The sequence below is a fragment of the Poeciliopsis prolifica genome, unplaced genomic scaffold, assembly GCF_027474105.1.
Source record: "Poeciliopsis prolifica strain line A6 unplaced genomic scaffold, Auburn_PproV2 SCAFFOLD140, whole genome shotgun sequence".
Taxonomy (NCBI): Eukaryota; Metazoa; Chordata; class Actinopteri; order Cyprinodontiformes; family Poeciliidae; genus Poeciliopsis; species Poeciliopsis prolifica.
The window spans coordinates 361,636-381,135 of NW_026562515.1; the positions used below are offsets into that span (position 1 = coordinate 361,636).

A 19,500-nucleotide genomic window follows, 5' to 3' on the forward strand; every position below is an offset into this window, starting at 1 on the left:
TGATTAGCTGTTAGCTTGAATCTGATTAGATTTTAACTTGATTCTAATTTGCTGTTAGCTTTACTCAGAGAATTTTTTTTAATGATTTCTTTACATGGAGACAAGTGTTATGTTTAAACACAAACATTTATTCCCTTTATTCAACTTGGCTAATATATTAATTTATATCCTTTGCTAATTTGCAATGTGTGTCTCTTACTTAGATTAGTTCTTATTTTTCCTCAGATTAGCTTTTAGCTATACTCAGATTAGCTGTTATCTTTCCTCAGATTAGCTTTTAGCTATACTCAGATTAGCTGTTAGTTTTACGCATTTTAATTCATTGGTAGATTGTGCAGTTGGTAGTTCAGTGTTTGGCAAAAGACCGCAAATAATTTCTTTTTGATTATATTTACCCAGAACACCCAGGGTAAATAGTCCACTTCATGTATGCATTCGAACCGCACCAGAGTTCACTTCAACTGAACTGAGACCGAGGTTTCTGGGCGGACCAGAGTCCAATTGCACGTTCACATCTCCCCAAATGAACCAGTTTGATTAAACTGGTGTGAAAACACCCTCAGTGTGTCCACATATTGTTAGATTCTGGTGTAAAAATCACACCTTCCCCTGTATGTAGACGTTATCATGCATCTAACGCTGTCTGTTACTGCGTCATTACATTGTGACCGGATTGTTCAGGCTCCCTTTGTGCTGCAGAAGGCCATTTGAAGCTATTGTAGGAGAGGAGGAGGTGTTACAATATAGCAAATGCATGTGTGTGTGTTTGTGGGTGTGTTTCCTCAAACAGTTGTTGCCTCCATGTGACGGATGGCGGTGGTGACAAATTTGTGTGTCCCTTTTTGACCCTTTGGTTCGCTCTTATATGGCTATTCCCCATCTCTCCCCCTCTGTGTTACCCTCTAACCTCCGCAAACACACACAAACACCGGCTAACCTAACCCATACTAATGATGCCCCGGCACTACAGCCCACTCAGCTTATTACAAGGTCATCTCGCCCTGCAACAACACACACACACACACACAGGTACCAAGAATCACAGCAAAACAAAACACACCCACACACATTTAGAAAAACTAATAAATCAGCCGACACAAACACAAACAAATGATGAGATTCTGTGATAATTGAGGAAGGGAGTGTAGGTGAGAGATAATTTCACCCCGGCCTTCTGTGTGTGTGATATAATCTAATGAGGATGATAAGCCGCCTATTGGATATCAAACAGAAATAGCTCGACGTTAACAGGCTGGAATAACACTCTGAGTTGCTGTTGTTGCGGCGAAGGGGCCAAGTGTTCGTCCTGGTGCTGCAAATTAGTTTCTGTGTGTCACACACTCTCCGTTTTCTGTGTGTGTGTGTGTGTGCGTGTGTGTGTTTAAGGCTCATTGTTGTGTCATGATTCATCAGACCACATTGGCTTCTCTCATTAACACATACTGATTTATCAATAATGTGCAGCGGCGTTTGGAGAGCGCACACTGAATCCGGGGAAATTTACTGCCTCATCTCTGGGCGGACGCTGTGGACAATCCACGCTTAGTGAGGACTGTTTTATCTTCCTCCCTCCTTTCAATCCATCACCTCACTCCTCTTCTTTCCGTCTAACCTCCCTTTCTTCTTTCTCCCTCTTCGCCACAGCCTTGATCCCCCTCCACACTTATCATCTCAAGGACATCTAGACTCTTATAACTGTCTGTCCCAGGGTCTTTCCGGCTCTCGCCTCTCACCATTCCTAATCATCTTATCTTTGGTCCAGTCACAATATAACACAGATGATGGCCATGTCAGCTAGTTTGGTAAAAATCTGCGTTTTATTCAGACCCTCTGCTATTGACTTCCTGTTGGAGATTTTGCCCAATCACCTGCAAAAACACCAAATCTTACCAATTATGTTTGGTCTAGTTGCTAGTAGAGATGCACCAATCTGATATTAATATCTATGTCAATACAATATGTAGGGGCAGGTTTATGTTTTCCATTGTATAGCCAAATCAAGCAACTGTATTCGCTCCAGTTGTTTGGAAAATACCACATAAATCAAATGTTACTTAAATAAAATTTTATTTCCTGATTGAAATTGGGTCTCTGTCTCCTTTAAAAAACTCCAGCTCAACAAAACACCGCTCCTCTATTAACCCTTTCACAATGTTTTTACCAACATTTAAGCTCTTAAAATAAGATGCATTGTTCCACCAGGTGTTTGCTAATTACTTCTAGCTAGTCTGAAGGAGCTGCTCTGAGTCTTGGAAGCCTGGAAGAGATGCCTGAAAGAGCAAAAAAAAAAAAAAGTATTTTTGAATTTGAACAGCAGTAAGGAGGAGCTGCGTCTAGAAGGCGGAGCTATGTCCACCCAGGTGTTTTCCACAGATGAATGGAGAGTAACAGATTTCTCAATCAAAGCAACATTCCACATGTATGATAAAATTATAAAATAAAGCATTTCTGTATGAGAAATGTACCTACAGCAGTGGTCAATATTTAAAAAAACATATTTTTCGTTTCTATTGGATACTGGTGAAACAAAATATGTAAAGCTGAGATTAAACCAGTTTTTTAATCCTCTTATTTTTAGTTAATCAAATCAAATTTTATCTGTACAGCACATTTCAACAACAGTAATTGAAAAATTGGTCATTGAAACATTGCATGTTTCCAATTACACATCAAAATGTTTGTTAGTGTTTCACTTATTAAAATCAACTCCAAACAGAAGGGCTTTAGATTTAAAGGAATTCAGTGTTTTGCCTGTTTTACAATTTTCCGGAAGTTTGTTAACAACGAACCTCCTCTTCTCTGTACTTTATATTATACATCACCGTAAGTCAACCAGACTAACTTTTTTCTCTGAAACAGCCTCAACTGCAGACATAACTCATAATTTGGACATTTGGTGATCATTCTGTTCCCTCCAAACGGCTTTCATTTCTACCAGCCAGTAATAAATGGTGTATGTTTGATTTCTCTCAGAAACAAGAGGAGCTGTTTGGACTCTGTGGATTGCTGTTGGCACAGAACCGCGCAGACAACACCAAAGTGTAATTAGAGCAGGGCAATGAAGCAGAGGGACCTCGGATCTGGTGGCTCCACACTTGAAATGACCTCCAGCTGAGATTGTGCCGCGCACATTTTATCTACCCAAGCATGCCACATCTCCAGAGCTCTTAAACCTCGGTGTCCTCAATGTCACAAGAAGAGTGCGCTGGCCCTTTTAATCGATATCTTATGGCTTAAATTGCGATATTAACATGCAGAGGACAGTAAAGCCCGCATTAGCATTTCACATGCGATCAATTTGCCGCATGGCTTGCGCGCACAGCTGAGCGGGACGCGCGCCACATGGTGACGGCGGTTCAGGGCTGCGTGGCAAAACGTGGCGGGGAGATGAGGGGCAGGAATCCCAGCCAAATGTGGAGAGTCTGATCTCTCTCTCAGCGCCGCCACAGCGTCCCTGACCGGAGCAACACTGTCCAGAAGACAGCTCTTTAAATCACACGTTCACTCTGTGTGTGTGTGTTAACCTCTCACACACCTGCTGTCCGTGAAACCACAGAACAAACTGGCCTTATGGGAAAAGACTGCGTGTGCATGCCTTTCTGCTTGCGTGTGTATCTAATTACGAGCTAATTTCCTTTGATCACAGAGGCAGGAGTTACTGACAGACCAGACATCTGGGAAAGAAACTTAGAAATCATCACTGAAAATATATAGATCACAAGATAAATTAAAGATCACGTTGACTTGGTGGTCCGGTCTGTCAGTCCAGCCTCTCTAGCAGAAGAGGACAGTGGCTGGCAAAAATATTGTTGTTTTGATACCATAATATGTTGATAAAGGGATAATAATGCAAGTTTTCCCTCTACAACCCTGATAAACGTTTATTTTGTAAGAACAGTTAACACTGGAACTAGAAGATACTTTGAACATTCAAAGTAAAACATGGCAATTAAACACAATAAATAAAACAATAGAAAATGAACATCACCATCCTAAGTCATAATTAAAATTGGGTATAAAGTCTCTGTAAACTAAATTTCCATTAAAAAATGATTAATAATCAGAATTGAAATTGTCAAGCTTGTTTTAATTCATCATGCGATTAATTGATTCTTCACTAATTGCGACAGACTTACTGATATCTGAGGTTTAGTATCGGCCGATTCCGATCCAGAAAAACAGCGCTGAATTTACTCAAAACATTTCTGTTTACAAAAACAGACATAAGTGCACTGAATTACAAACTTATTTGATAACTCTGCACCAGTACAACTTACACACAAATATCTTTGTCAAATGTGTAAAAGCAACATAATTTTAATTCGTTTAGTCACTGCAATTAGTAACGTAACAAGCAATGTAAACTAAATGTTAAAGAAACTGACAAACACTCGACTAACTTGGTCAAACATGTAAAAATAAACTGTGACAGGAAATTCAATTATTACATACATTTTATCTATAAATACAAACAAATGCAATCAAAATAAATCAATATTTATAATTTTCTATTCCTTGTTGTGCCTGGAGCAGGTTGTGCACTGTGTGTGTTTTGTTAATAGGAAATAAATACAGAGCTAACAGATGAATGGTTGTGCTTGCTTTGAAACAAAGCTAAGTGAATGAAGGTGAGACCCACAGCGAGTGTCTTTGATATGTGAGGGACACCTTGCTGATTGCAGCACCTTGTCTACCTGTGTGCAGCTCCCATGTGGTTCACACGAGCAGAGCTGCATGACGTGTCCTTCACTTTAATGTGTCATCAGTCTGGGAGGCTGGATTCGAGCCAGAGCGCAACCTACACACACATAGACACGCAGTGAAAACGGTGAAAATACCTCATCTTTGAAGAGGTTCTTTTTCAGTACGAAGGAGAGATTCCTCTAAACTCAGGGTTTTCCTTCAGACATTAGATTATCAGTTGGATATGAGTGATTATGCCCACTTTATGCCAGTATGTGTTGAATGGATGCATCTCATACTGCCCACATGTGGATACTGTGAGGAAATAGGGTTATATGACAATGGTAAATCTCATCTACCAGCAGGAGGTTTGCTCAAAACGAATCAACTCAAATAGGGATTAGAGTCAAAATTAGCAGGTTTGTTATTTGATACAACACCTTCAGATAAAGTACAGGAGGATAAATTACGTTAGCTTTACTGTAATTATTATATCCCGATTAGAGCTAAATTATTTTAGAAAATCATCATTGTGATGCTATTCAGTAAAATAATATAAATTATTTTAGAGTGGAAATAAAGTAATTTACAACTTTATATTTATGACTTTATACTAGTCATACATTTAGCTAAGAATGGTTAAAAAAAATTTTTGGGGGGGTTAAATTTTATATGAATGGGATGTCTGTATTACAAGCGATCTTTGTCAAAGAGTGTATTTTCGAGTGTATTTTTTGAATCACAACCGAGTGAGCACTCTTAGCGACAAACTATCTTTGACGTGTATTTCTCCGGTAACCATGCCAACAAGAATTTAGGCCGTTAGGAGAAAGTAAACGGCTCACTAAAACACGGTGATTTGACTTTACACGCTTTGTATTTGAGATATTTTTCGTCTTTGTAAGTATTAATATGTTTGGAAGACACTTATACATGTTGGTTGATAAAATGTAGAGAAATGTGCACAATTTCCGAGTGTAACATTAAGATAGCTACTGGCTAATAAGCTAGTAACGTGTTTTTCTTCATTCCGTGATATTTTGTTACAAAAACGTTTTGAATTTTGCTTTATAACCAGTGTATTAGCCACTATTGCATATTTTTCCCTTTTGTTGTATTTCAGTAAATATATATATATATTATAATAGGTTAAGAAAAGCAGTGAACATTAGCATTGTTCGCTGGCTGCTAATGATGCTAATGTTGCTATATTATTGAAAGTCGTTATTTCGATTAACCCACATTTTATAAACCGGTTTTGAATTAATTTTGTCAAGTTAAGAGCACAATAAAAAAAACAAACAACTTTAAAAAAAAGAAATTCTTATGACATTTTTTTTATTTGTATATTTCCAGTAATATAGTGAAATAATTTAAATGAAGCAAGCAATTTTCCCAAAAGATTTGTTTGCATCCATTTTCCTCATTTTGTCAGGGATTTCTGTATTTCTGTATTTTTTAATTAATTAAAACAGAAATAGTCTTGTACCACAAAAAAAAAATATAATAAAAATTGTAGTTGGAGGGGCTGAACAAAATCTTCCAGAGAGCCGCGAATGGCCCCCTAGCCACACTTTGAGCACCCCTAAGTCTGAAAACTACTCATACCAGATCTTCTGTCTTTGTATTTTGCATTCTTTATTATTTTTCTTCTTCAAAGTTTGTGCAGAGTAGAAGAGAAACTACAGTATGGTGCTAGGTGTTTCCCAGGAGAGCGACTAAACCGGAGACTTGCAGGTCACTTGCAGATTCGCAGCCAAATGCGAAGCCATAATGACTTATTGTCAGGTCGATCATTACTGTCATGTTACAGCGAGGCAAAACAGAGGTAATTGCTTCCTTCTAAAATCCTCAGAGATTCTCTTCCTCCATAAATTAGAGCTTGCAGAGGGTTAAAGGGGAGGGAGGCAGCTTTCCAATAAGACGATCACTTCTCTTCTGTTGCTTTGCTCTTTGATTTCTCTGCCTTTTTTCTGTTTAATTAGAGGGAATTCCAGGCGATCATCAGATACTGGTTGAGGGAGTCATTGGCTACTTTACTCTAATTGCAGAAGTTTAGTAATTACATTTTACATCTTCATGCACAGGAACTTGAGTCGAAGTTGTGTACGGTGATGTTAAAGACATTAGCTGATTGGACTGCTAGGTGTTGTCTCCCATCATCCATTTGAGAAGATTTCCAATAGTTTGTTTGGTTTTCAGGTGCGACTGTTTGGTGTTAAGACTGAGAGCATGGAGTGGTGTTTGTAAAGTCACACAGTAAAAAATTATCAGCAGTATTTATTTTTATTTAGTCTGTCATACAGAAAAAAAATGCTCGTTCATTTTTCAAAGTCATATTTTCATCACGTTTTTATACATTTAAAAAAATCATAGTTCAAAACTAAATATTTAACTCACAATATTTAGTTTACAAACTAAATGTTGAATTTGGCGCAAAGTATTTAGTTTGGAAAATAAGTATTCAAACATTTAAGTTTTCAACTAAACATTTAGCTTAAACCTAAATATTAGCTTGATATCTAAATAATTAGGTTGATAACTAAATAGCTAAGTTGCTAACTCAATATTTAACTTGATAACTAAATATTTAGCTTGGTCACTACATATCCAGCTTGCTAACTAAACATCTAGGTTGTTAGCTAAGTATTCAGGGGTTTAGCTAATCATTGAGCTTGCTAACAGAACATTTAAATTGCTAGCAAAATATTTAGGTTGTTAGTTAAATAGTTAGGTTGCTAACTCAATATTTAGTTTGCAAACTAAATATTTAGGCTACTAGCTAAATATTTAAGTTGGTCACTAAATATTTTGCATGATTACTAAATGTTTCAGCTTACTAACTAAATATAATTGCTAACTAAATAATTAGGTTCATAACTAAATATTTGGCTTGCAACCTAAATATTTAGCTGCACAGTGAAATATCAAGGTTGCATCACAGGTGCAAGCTTATGCACTGTGTCTGTAAATTTTAGTTTAAATTAATTCTGAATAAACTCTTGTCATGGTCTCATTTCTGCCATCAAAACAAACTGTCTTTCTACCAGCAGTGCATCCAGCCTTCACTGCTGCTTCATGTGGTGTAGCATGAGTAAAATAACAGCATTTGTAAACTGCATTCGTCCTCCCTCCGCTCCACATCCAGTTGCACAGCCTTGAAAAGCGCCGACTCGGCATATATTGACCATCGAACCCGACTCAGAAATCTTTACTCGCTAAGCGCAACACAAAGCATTTCTCCGTTTGCAGCCTGCGGCGCTTCTCGCCACCCTGTGTAAAACAACCCTGACAAATCACTGGATGTGTGTGTTGATGTGTGTGTTGAGCGTCGTCCACATGAGGGACGTTAAAAGTTACCGTGTTTTTATTCATGCTGGAAAAGCTGCTGCTGCTCCTCTGATCATTTCAGAGGAAAAGTTCAGACAAACATTTTTAGCTTGTTGTTAGAGGACAAAGGCTGCGCGTCATGCTGACACTACAGATTACAGAGTTGCTGCTTCACGCTCTAATATTTCTCCAGTTGTTCATGGCTGTAAATATAAACTCACAACTTATATAATATATTAATTTTCTCTGAAACACTTTCTAAGCATTTCTTTGTCTTTTGTGGTATTTCTCTAGTACGACAGAGCATTAGTGGCAGGCTAAGTATTATTTCTTAAATGTGAGAAAAAAAATCATAATATTAGTAGAATGAAGATGCAGGATGACAAAAAAATTTCTCTCATAAATTATGAGAGAAAAGGTGGTTTTAATGAGAAAAAGGCTTCAGTATTTAAGTGGTTCATTTGTGAGAGATTCAATTGTTTCAAAGTTCTGCTACTGATAATTAGATGCTAATATGTTAAAGGATTATTTTCTTATTTGTGATTCTTATAAATTTACTAATTTGTTCTAATATTACGACTTTATTCTGGTAACATCAAGACTTTTTTTTTATACTTTTGCAACTATTTTCCCATTAGTAAAACTTTTGTCTTGTATTATCTCGACTTTATTGTTATACTACTTTATTTTGGTAATGTTATTACCAAATTCTTGTATTATTGGAACTTTTATCACCTATTATTACAAGTTTTTCTCCTAGTACAAGAAAAACTTGTAATAATTTCAATTTCTTGTATTATTTCAACTGTTGTAGTACAACTTTATTCTACTGATATTGTGACTTTTTTCTCATATTATTAAAACTTTTCCCCTCTTATATTGTGACTTTAATCTTATATTATTTAAACTTTATTGTCATACAATTTTTTTTTCTCATGTTACAACTTTATTTTGGTGATATGATTTTATTCACGCATTATTTACAACTTTATTCTCCTATTATTGACAGGTTTTCCTTGTATTATTTATAGTTTATTCTTATTAGTCTGCCCCTAACTCTCCGTCGTATCATATTTAGCAGACCTGCCACAGATAACTAGCTAAACGTGTGTCTGGGCTTTGACTGGGCCATTCAAGCACATGAATGTTCTTTAATCTGAACCAGTAATAGAATTTTTACATAAGCTATATATTAAACAATTATTCCCTCATATGTGTTTAGCAGGGTGTGTGTTTAGGTGTGTGCAGGCTTCCTTGTGTGTGTGAATCTGCACACTTATTGAATTATGCAGAAATACTGTCATTGAGGGTACAAGGGCATCGCTAAAAGCCCTCTTCATGCAAATGGAAGTGTGTGTGTGTGTGTGTGTGTGTGTGTGTGTGTGTGTGTGTGTGTGTCACAGGCTGCATCTCATAATGATAACTTAGCACGGCCTGCAGATACGGTTGATATGGAATATGACACACACACACAGAGACGCATGATCTTCCTTTCCTTCTCCCTCTTATTGTCTTACATGGAGAGCTCATTAACAAATTTATTAATGACCTCTTAATAAGCCTGCTTATCTTTTCCTCACCAGGCTCTAATCTCTTGGTGACACGCACACACACACACACACACACACACACACACACACACACACACACACACACACACACACACACAGAGAATCAAACGCATTTTTAAAACTTTAATGCAAAGCCACATCAGAGGATTAGTGTTTTTATTGAAGCAATAACCTGAATGTTTGTGATCATTTCTGGTTCTTTTTCTTCAAAATTTGATCTCTATGATGGAATATTAAGTCCAGACTAAGAAAAAATACAATAAATTTGAGAGTAAAGTCATAATATTGCGAGAAAAAGGACAAATACAAGAATAAAGTGGTAGTAGAAGGAAACAAGTGGTTTGACATTACAGCAACAGAAATGTGTTTTGTTACAGAATATTTTTACATCACTTCTGTAACTGTTTTTAATTTACTTTAACTGAATTTAAACAGTTTAATTGTCTTCAACTGTTTTTTACTGAAATGTAAATATTCAATATTTTGCTTTTTTAAATTATTTTATTTTATTTTTTACAGAAAATGGTGTGAAACATTGTCTGTTTCACACCATATGATTCATCCAGCAGCTCTTTGATCTGATCATTAATCCTCAGAAATAACCTGAAAATTTGGTCAATTCTCTTTCTATGCAGCTGCAGGAGATCAAATCCTGATTATGTTTCACTTAAACATTCATATGAGGCTTAATGACTCTCCTTAATGTAGATTAGTTTAAATGAGGTAAAAATCTTCCGTAATAATCTGTCGTTATTGAGTCTGAATTCTTCTAAGTGGACGTTTAAATAGATTACAGGAAGTACAGGAGAACAGGAATCAGATCACAGAGTGATAATCTCTGAGTCATCCTCATCTGCAGCTTCATCACTTTAAATCTGACTAATGACCTTTGAATGTCAGCGCGCCTCACAAGCCTTAAACTGCTAAACAAAGACGGGAGCCTAAGAAAAACGTTTTTACACGGTTTCTGTCAAGTAACACTCACAAGTCCCTGTATTTCCTTATTTATTCTCATGATTGCTCTTAAATTGTGACTTCAGCTGCACAAAATCCTTATTTTTTATTAATCTGAGCCTTTATGAGGTCATTAATGTCTCCTTTTTCTCAAGTACCAACAACAATGAGTTTTTCTGTCGTTTTTAAGGTGGAACTGTTTGGAAATTTAAACCATTCTGTGATAGAAACATTTAATTTCTACTTACATTGCATTTATTTGGTGATAAATTTAAGCAATTTTTATTCTCTGTAGGTATTTAAGTGGCGTTTGCTGGGAATTGGTGCAACATAGAGTTAGTTTTAGACGTCTTTGGGGTTTAAAACATAAAAATGGTAATTTACCAATGAAGAGTGATCATGACAGAGATTTAATCAAAATTATGGGAGAACGATAACTATCGGCCTGGTAATTAACGCCTGGTAAGAAATTATCGGTCTGGTATCATAGCGCGTAGCACCAATAACTTCTTTAGTGGTCTGACCATTTTCTGTTTTAAACTCGTGGAATGCATTTTTATATTTATTTTAATCCCCTGTCTACAGACCTTGTTTGTTTTCTGTTTTTCTTTACGTCAGTGAGTAGTGAACTTTATTTATGTAGACATCCACCTGATATCTGGTTTCTGTTGATACATTTTTGGCAAATGTTGGCTTAGTATTAATTTTTATTTCAAAATTTTAAAGATTCAAAAGTTTTTGGTCTTGATCAGACTGTTGATGATGTCATTGCCTTGCATTTGTGGTTATTAGCATTTTTTATTTCCAAGTATATTTTCAGTTGTTATCGCTTATCGCTGCTTGCTATCAGTTATTATCACTATGTATTGCTTACCGGCATTTGGAATGAGAAAACTGTTGGTTTGCTGTATTGGTTTTTGAAAGAAAGTTATCTTTCATCCCTAATCAAAATGTAATCCTCCTTAAAATGAAACCTGCTTTCATAGCAGACTCCTTTAAACAGAATTACAAGCGTTTCTGTGCAGCTGTGCGGCTATCTAATGGGATTTGAGCGGCTTAATCTGTAGCGACGACACGCATGGCACCGGTAAGAAAGCAGCAAGTCAGACAAGATGACCTGCTGACACTGAGGAAGGAGATGCGGGCTTTTCAGGGGAACCCGTCTCCGTCCAGTTCAGGGAAGCAGCTTGCATAAAGACGGTGTGGTTTACCAGCCGGAGCGGGGATTTAATCCCGTTAAAACCGGAGCAGGAATGACGAGAACGGAGGGAAGGTAGATAAGCGCGTGAGGAGAGAGGGGGATTCAAAAGTAGAGCGGAGCCTTCTGTAGTTTCACATTTTCCATTATCTTTGTTCTGCAAATTAAACTGCGAGGCTCGGGAGCTAGCTGCAGGAAGACTTGGAGTGTTGCTCCTTGTTTGCAAAGATAAGCTGCAGTGGGATTTAAAATAAAATAAAATGAAACCCCCACTCTGGGTTTCCCCATTATAAACCGAGCTAGTGTTCTGAGCGAAGTGACGAACCTTTAGTTTTGTGCGTTATTTAAATCACACATTTGGATTAGGGTAACTCCTTATTCTAACCCAAACCCCCCAACAAGTGGAGTCATAAAACTGTTCAATCTGATGTTTGAATGTTTCCTTACAGTTTGAGGTCTTCCCCCAAACTGACTTAGATTAAATATGTTACATCATGTTTAACTTTTAAGTGACTACTACTCAGTTTTCTTCTATTTTCAGTGGGAAAGTGGGAGAAAATGTTTCTCAGAAGGTTCATCATAAGCTGCTTAAATAAAATCCAGAAACAAAAATCTAAGAAAATACTTCACAAAGTTTTATATTCATGATCCACAGATATTTTTGTGGTTTTCCGATTTTATTTCAAACATGATCTGATGAGATAATTTAGATAATTTTTCTGTCACTTGTTATCAACACAGTCAGTCGGATCTAGAATGTATCATCTCAGTGTGACCTTTATTTTTAGTCCAGTAGCATACCGATACATTGTCATGTATACTATATGAAACAAAACTGTGTATTATATAAAACAAATGTATAAAAACAGTATAAACTGTATATTATATGAAACAAAAACCCATCAAACATCATACCACTTTATAAACTGTGTTCTCTATTGAACAAACACCTATCTGCATCATCATCATCATTGGTATAATGTTTGGATAAAGAAGATTAAATTGACAGGTTTGAAAGCAGACATCCGGTTTGCTACACCAACAGAACAGCGGTTGAGTTTCTGTTCACATATCAACTTGACCAGCAGCTAGTCTACGTTTCCCTCCCTTGAAGTTCTCCTTAGTGGCTGTTTGTCGTGGCGTCCTGCTGTTTGTTGTCAGCCATCAAAGAGCAATTTCGGCACAGAAATCAGGAAATAATTAGGGTGAACTTTTCGTGACATATCGCCGACCTGGGGGTAGAGAGGAGGCGCCGCGCCGCCGTCGTTTTGGTACCGAGGATTGAGGACAGACTCTCTGAATCAGTTTAATTAAAGAGTATCGATGCATGAGATTAGATGGGAAGCCGATGGTGTAAAGGATATGATTACACAGGACGAGGAGACAAACAGAGAGCGCAGCACATAGAGAGCGATCAGGGAGAAACCGCGCGGTTGTAGCCACTGGTGGGCGAAGTGCGGGGTCCCAAGGTGGCTCCTCAGACTGCAGATGCACCCTGGGTGTTTCCTGTCTCGATGTTTCCTCCTGAGTCAGGCGCTTTGTGCACGTGTGAGGAAAACCTCTCTGTCTGCTGCTGAGAGGATAATTAGGATGGTCTCAAAGACGCTGCTGCACAACGGCTGCAGGATATGTGCTCATATTCGCGGTTTTGCTGAGTGCCTTTGTTCGGCGGGAACGCTGAGGAGAAGTTTTTACACCACAGGCGGCGACTCATAATGTCAGCGAATGACTGTGAATTTACTTTGGAGTCAACTAATGATGTTTCAAGATTTAGAACTGGATTTTACAGCCACTAACATCTGGGTCAGGTTTCATCCACTGCAGATGCGTCTCATAAATTTGTTTGCAGGACCACAGCTGCCTGTGAATCTCTTAAATCTATGACCACCTCTAAAAACTCTTCTAGCTTTTCAAGTAGTTCAAACTACAGCTGAAATATTTACTCTGGTTATTCATGATGAATCAATTATTAAACATTAAAAACACAAAAATTGTTTCTAGTTTATGGTGCGAATATCTTAGTACACTTAAAATTAGAAAACAAAGTCTGAATGTCATGATTACAGTTTTTGAAACCTTGACTTGCATAAATCATTTGAATTTTATCTTGCATTTAAAATATTTTAAATTCTTAAGTGTCCACTGCTGTGTCTCCATGTGAACAAAACATTATTTCCTCATTTTAGCCTCTTTATAACTCCATAATGTTGTTCATCTTTCAAACAGAGATAGAGTCTACATGACAGATGGCTTTGGAATATTAGTATTATAACCAGAGGGCCAACACAGAATTATGGCAACATGGCTTTTGATTGCCTCGTTTGGGATATAATGCCAACATAAAAGGAATAAATAGAAATGGAGGAGAATTAAAGCATGAGGCAAACGATTCCAGTGCTTTGTGTGACGAGGTTTTCCTTCTCTTCGCTCTGACGGAGGAGGGTGAGGGGCTGATCTGTGTTGTGCCTGGGGTTTCGCAGCCGAGGCTTCAGGAAAGAGGAAGATAAGAAAGTGAGGGAAAGACGGAGGCAGAGAAGTCCTGACTCAGCAGGAGGAAGAGGAGAGCTGGGAAAGAAGACGAATGAGAACTTTAAAAATTGGAAATGACTAATTTGGTAGAAGGAAAACATTTTCTGAGCCGCTCACATTTGATCTGTGAGGCAATAGTGTTTGGCATTAATTGTCAAATAAAATGTGCCTGTGCAGTCATGTTAAATAGTTGTTTAAATTAGCAGACTTTAATAGTATTTCCATTTTCAAAAAGATTTCTATAATAAAATGGCTTCGTCGGTATCTTATAATAAACCTAAAATGGAGCCACTTAATGGGTTCATTCACACCAGCCATGTTTAGTTTGTTTTAACTGAACTCTGGTTCATTTGTGCAGAAAGTTTGGTTTGTTAGTGGAAGTGTGAACGCGTAATCAAACTGATGTGGACCAAAAAAATAGAACTTAGGTCCGTTTGCATATCTAGGTCTCAGTTCGATTTAAGTGAACTTTGGTGCAGTTTGAATCCATATGTGAACACCAAGTGGACTGGAGATCGCTTCAAAAGCATAAAGCGGACTACGGCGCAGGGTATTTTGGGTAAACAGACTCAAAACAAATGTGGTAGTCAACGCGCGATCTTTTAACAAAGACAAATGAGAATACGACACTCCATTTTGTTTACGTTTTGTGAAGGAGGAAGTTACGCTCACTGTCGTCTTCTGAGATTTTTGTGCTGTTTCCTGCAGCAATTCTTGTTGCAGCGCCCCACAGGCGAGGAGGGAAACAGGTTTTTCAATTAGTTTGGATCGCCTAACACAGTGAAGTGTGCAAGAGAACCATATCGCCTGAAAATGTAACAAATGTTGCAATTTTCATCCCCAATCCAACCGAGTCTATCTGGTGTGAAAACACAACTCTGGGTCGATGTAAATTAGCATTTTAACATGCAGATTTTAAACTAGGACTGTTTTGAATGCTAAAACGCAACATAGTGATTTGTCAAAAATGTTAAACACCACAACTGTGCTGTAAATATTTATTTTAGTCACTTGTCAGGTTTAGTTTCCTCCCTTTTATTTCGGTTTGACAGCAACTCTTCAAGTTATTGACTTACTGCTGCATGACTGAAATGGAAACAGGCGTCTTTGGTCACTGGGTTCACTTTAAATCAAACTGTATTCTTTGTATTTTGATTGATTTCAATACTTTTATGTTATTTTCTCAGAGAGAATACTTCAGTACTTCTGGTTTGTAATCTGAAATAGCCTGATTAACCTCAACATCAAGGTTTCACAGTGTCTGATGATTATCCAGAGGACAGTAATACCTTTGTGATAACAGTCTTAAAGCAAATCTGCCTGCTCTTTATTTCCACTTCATTTGGATAAGGTCCAGCTGAAGAACTTGTGGTTTGTTTAAATTCACGCTTCCCCGTGGGCCATTACCCATCTGCTCTGACACACTTCCACCGTCTCCACTTGAGAGTGAATAGCCCACCTGTGACTGTGTGCATTTGTTGGAGGATAGCAATTGGCCATTAACTAATTCACAGAGGGAGGGTGTGTCTAATGCCACCAGGCCAGGGCAGAGGATGTGAACAGTCAATGTGTTACCGGCCAACAGCAGCAGATAGGCTGATCTCAGTTCGGAGAATCAGACAAACTCTCACAAGGAGGCAAACAGTTTGAATCCATATGTAAATGGATTGCAAATAAATGGATTCTGTTTGCTGACCTGTGACTTGGTTTCAGCTGGACTTTAACTGGCTGTTAGCTAGGCTTTGATCAGTAGTTGGCTGCACTCTCTTGATTACCTGTTATATGGACTCTGATTAGCCGTTGATTGGACTTTGATGATGTATTGATTGGATCCTAACTGGTCTTGCTTGCTAACTGTTAGCTAGGCCCTCTTCCTAGGTGTTAGCTGGACACAGACTCTGTGAATACCTGTAAACTGTGCCGACTAGCTGTTGCTTGAATTAATGCTGTTTACTGGACCTTCATTATTTATAGCCGTTAGCTACACTTTCTGTCTAGCTGTTAGCATGACACCAACTACCTTCAGCTGGACACCGACCAGCTAATGCCTAGACTCTCTAACCTGCTGTTTGTTAATATTAGTTTCCTTCCTCAGAGAAAACACCAAATCACAATTTGTACACATTTCTTTTAACTTCCTTTTGCATTATTATGGAAATAATAAAAAGAAATAGCCAGTTTTTCATTTTTGCTAATATTTTTGTCCGTTACTGTCACTTCAGATGAAGAGAGAATCAGTTCTCGTTGTCATTTAGTGACTCACATTCTGTATATAGTAGAACTACAACAAATGACACTCACTCTGAAAATATATATACTTACATTTGCACCACTCTATGATTAATAATAAAAAACTCACTATTATTATGGTAAGAACTTCCCCTTAGGAAATTTATATAAGCTTTTTAAAGCTGTTTTATTATCAAGGAGCTATAAATTTTGTGAATTTTGGCCACTTTGTGACTTTCTTTCAAGTTTTTATGTTGAATATCTTCCTCCTTCAGTTGTGTGTTGCTGTGAATTACAGCATCTTATGCTTGGAGTGTCATCCAGAGACCCTCTATAGACTGGAACTGGCTTGTTTCTGGCTCTAATGGCTCTTGAGGGAATATTTCTGTTTATCTCCGTATGGGTCAGCACTTACCAGGAGGGGCAGAATTATGGCATGATGCTAAAAAGCTGCAAGATGTAAGGTGTTGTTTCGAGAGAGGGGATGAAGGGGGCGATAAACTGTGAAGCTGGAGCTTTTGAAGGTATGAACGAGCGAGGCGATGGTGATGAAGAGAGAAAAAGTGCGTGGGTGGAAAGTTTGGTTCTTGGCATTGACTCTTTTTCAGCGTTACAACATCAGGGCTGCTGGTGATTGATTTCTCCATTCTTCTCCCAGCCTTTCCCGTCGCGCTCACCCTCTGCTCCTTTGTCTCTTGTTAATTCACTGGCTCGATTTTCTTTCCTCCTTCTACAGTATTTTTTGGATAGATCATTTCTATCTCTCTCCTCCTCCGCCATTGACAGGGTTTTCCCATCTACGTCCTCCCTCTTTTTCCTCCATTGTTATACGCTCCATCTCCTCTTACTTTAATTCTTCAACAGTTGTCCCTAACTTACCTGGTATCTACAAATTGCAGTAAAAAGACCACTTTATGAGTCAAGATTTTACATTTTTTGGGTGAGATTTTCACTGACAAGTCAACATTTTTATGTCTTTTATTGATCACATTTTTAATGTTTTGCATGAATAATCGTTTGAAAATCAATTTTCTACAACAGTATAGTTTTATTTTGTTAAAAATATTTCAAATTTAGTTTTTGTTTTTGCATTTCTTCACATAATTGTTGTGTAGAAGAGCACAATAATTGTGATAAATAATTCTAACACAGCAATTGTGTTGACTTATTAGCACAGTTCTTGTTTGATTATATAATGTTAGGTTTGGTGTTAATAGTGAAAAAAAGAGCAAAAGCGTAAACTAATGTAGTAGATAAATGCTACTGCTATTTTGCTAGCGGCTAAACATGCTGATGCTAACATGTTTTAGCTAATAGCAAAAAGAAGAAAACAAGATTGTTTTTAGTAAAACAGGACAATAATTATGTGATACAAATGTAAAACACATAAGATGCTTCTTGTTTCCCTCCCTTTATATCGCTACCCAGTGGTAGAACTACTACAAATGAATTTATATTAAAATAGAGGAGCTCTGCAGGTCAGTGGTCTGGTTTAGGCAGTTAAAAAACTTGCCAAAACGCCTGATGTTAGTGTCTTCTTCCGTCTTCGCCGCTGTGTCTCAGGTGATTTTGGTTCCTGGCGATGAGTCTCGCGCGACAGGCAGGGTCCGGCTTTCAATCGTTACTGTAATTAACTTCAGTGAAAAGGGTCCTAGGATGTGGAAAACCTCCTCACTGTGTGGTTCACCCTGTGAGGAGGTGTGCCGCCTCCTTCCTCTGCAGCAGCAATACGACTTTAAAATAAATACATCATCTTTATTTAAAGACAAATAAGTCAGGAAGTTAAAGCATCAGCTCTAATTGGTACATCAGGCGTTATAATTTTCTGACTAACTCCTGTCGAAGAATTAATCCAAATCAAAAATACTTTATTCATCCCAGAGGGAAATTAAGTTTTGTTGCAACTCATATTACACAATTTTCTTCAAACATCGTTACCAGTTAAGTTTTTTTTGGAAATGTTAGAATACGTTCTCTATTCTACAATATTTGCATCTTACTAATTTCATTTACTTGTGAAGTATTTTAACATTACTCTATAAATACTTCTTTGCTTGAAGTATTTATAATTGGCAGCTGCTTTCTTCAACTTTTTGTTTTTGTTAGCAAGCTTTACCAGTGCACAGATTGTCAGTAGTTTTTACCTATAAATGCTGCTTAACTTGCATGATTTGGTGTTTTTCTTCTGTAATTTCTGCCTTTGCTTGTTTTTCTCTTGTCCAAGTGCATCATCATCCTTCCAGAGTTGCTGCCTGTACTGTTTTTCTGATTAATGTCCCATGTCTTTGTCCCATCTTCCACCCTTTCTGTCCATTTTTCAGTCACGTCCTTTATCCTCTGTCCTTATCTTGCTCTCCACATTCTCTCACTCACTAATTTTGGGAGACAGCTGCTATTGTTTCCTCCCCTTTGCTTCTGACTCCATCAGCGGGTCATTTATCAATGTTTTAAATCATTAAGCTTCAGAATAAAGTTCCTTTCTAATCAATCCACAACATCTCAAACCGCAAGCCAGTGATTTATGTTGGGGCGGTGGATTCAACTTTCCTGCTGTTTTTGTTTTCTCCGTTGTGCTGTTGGCATGTTTGAAGGTAAAAAGTATTTAAATTTAGTTTGGTTACCTTTAAAAATATATGAAGTTTTCCAGTAAAAACTCTGACAACACAGACTTACCTGCATAAAATAGATTTTTATTTTAAAAAAGTCAGTTTTACAAATTGGTAGACAAAGTCTCTAAAGGATTATAAGTGAACAGTCTGTTTTTATAGGCTTATTGACAGCACACACAACTTTCTTTATATGGGTTTTATCCTCTAAACATACAAATAAGCTTTGTGTTTTCTTCTCTTCAGGTTCAAACTTCTCTATATTTAGCAATTTGGCTTGAAGCATGTGAAATCTTTCTTTACAGTGTAATTTTATACCACTCTCACTCTCTCTCTCACTCACTCGCTCTCTTTCTCTCTCTCTTGTTACCCAGAAACAACTTGTGGAGCTACTTGCACA

At 37.5% G+C, this 19,500-nt stretch overlaps 1 protein-coding gene across 4 annotated transcripts in view; it reads left to right on the top strand.

The window, feature by feature from the left end:
- The first annotated feature begins 5,463 nt into the window (after positions 1 to 5,463).
- Positions 5,464 to 19,500, top strand: part of fgf11a (fibroblast growth factor 11a) — a 62,593-nt gene continuing 48,556 nt past the window's right edge. For 2 of the 4 annotated variants that reach the window (XR_008605296.1, XM_055025241.1), the window contains exon 1: positions 6,350 to 6,511. Coding sequence is in view for 1 of the 4 variants with exons in the window: in XM_055025241.1 (XP_054881216.1) it covers positions 6,457 to 6,511 (55 nt within the window). In the remaining 3 variants the exon portion in view is untranslated. Of the gene's footprint in view, positions 5,584 to 6,349; positions 6,512 to 19,500 lie in introns of those variants that run through there. The other 2 variants (XM_055025243.1, XM_055025242.1) reach the window with 2 other exon arrangements.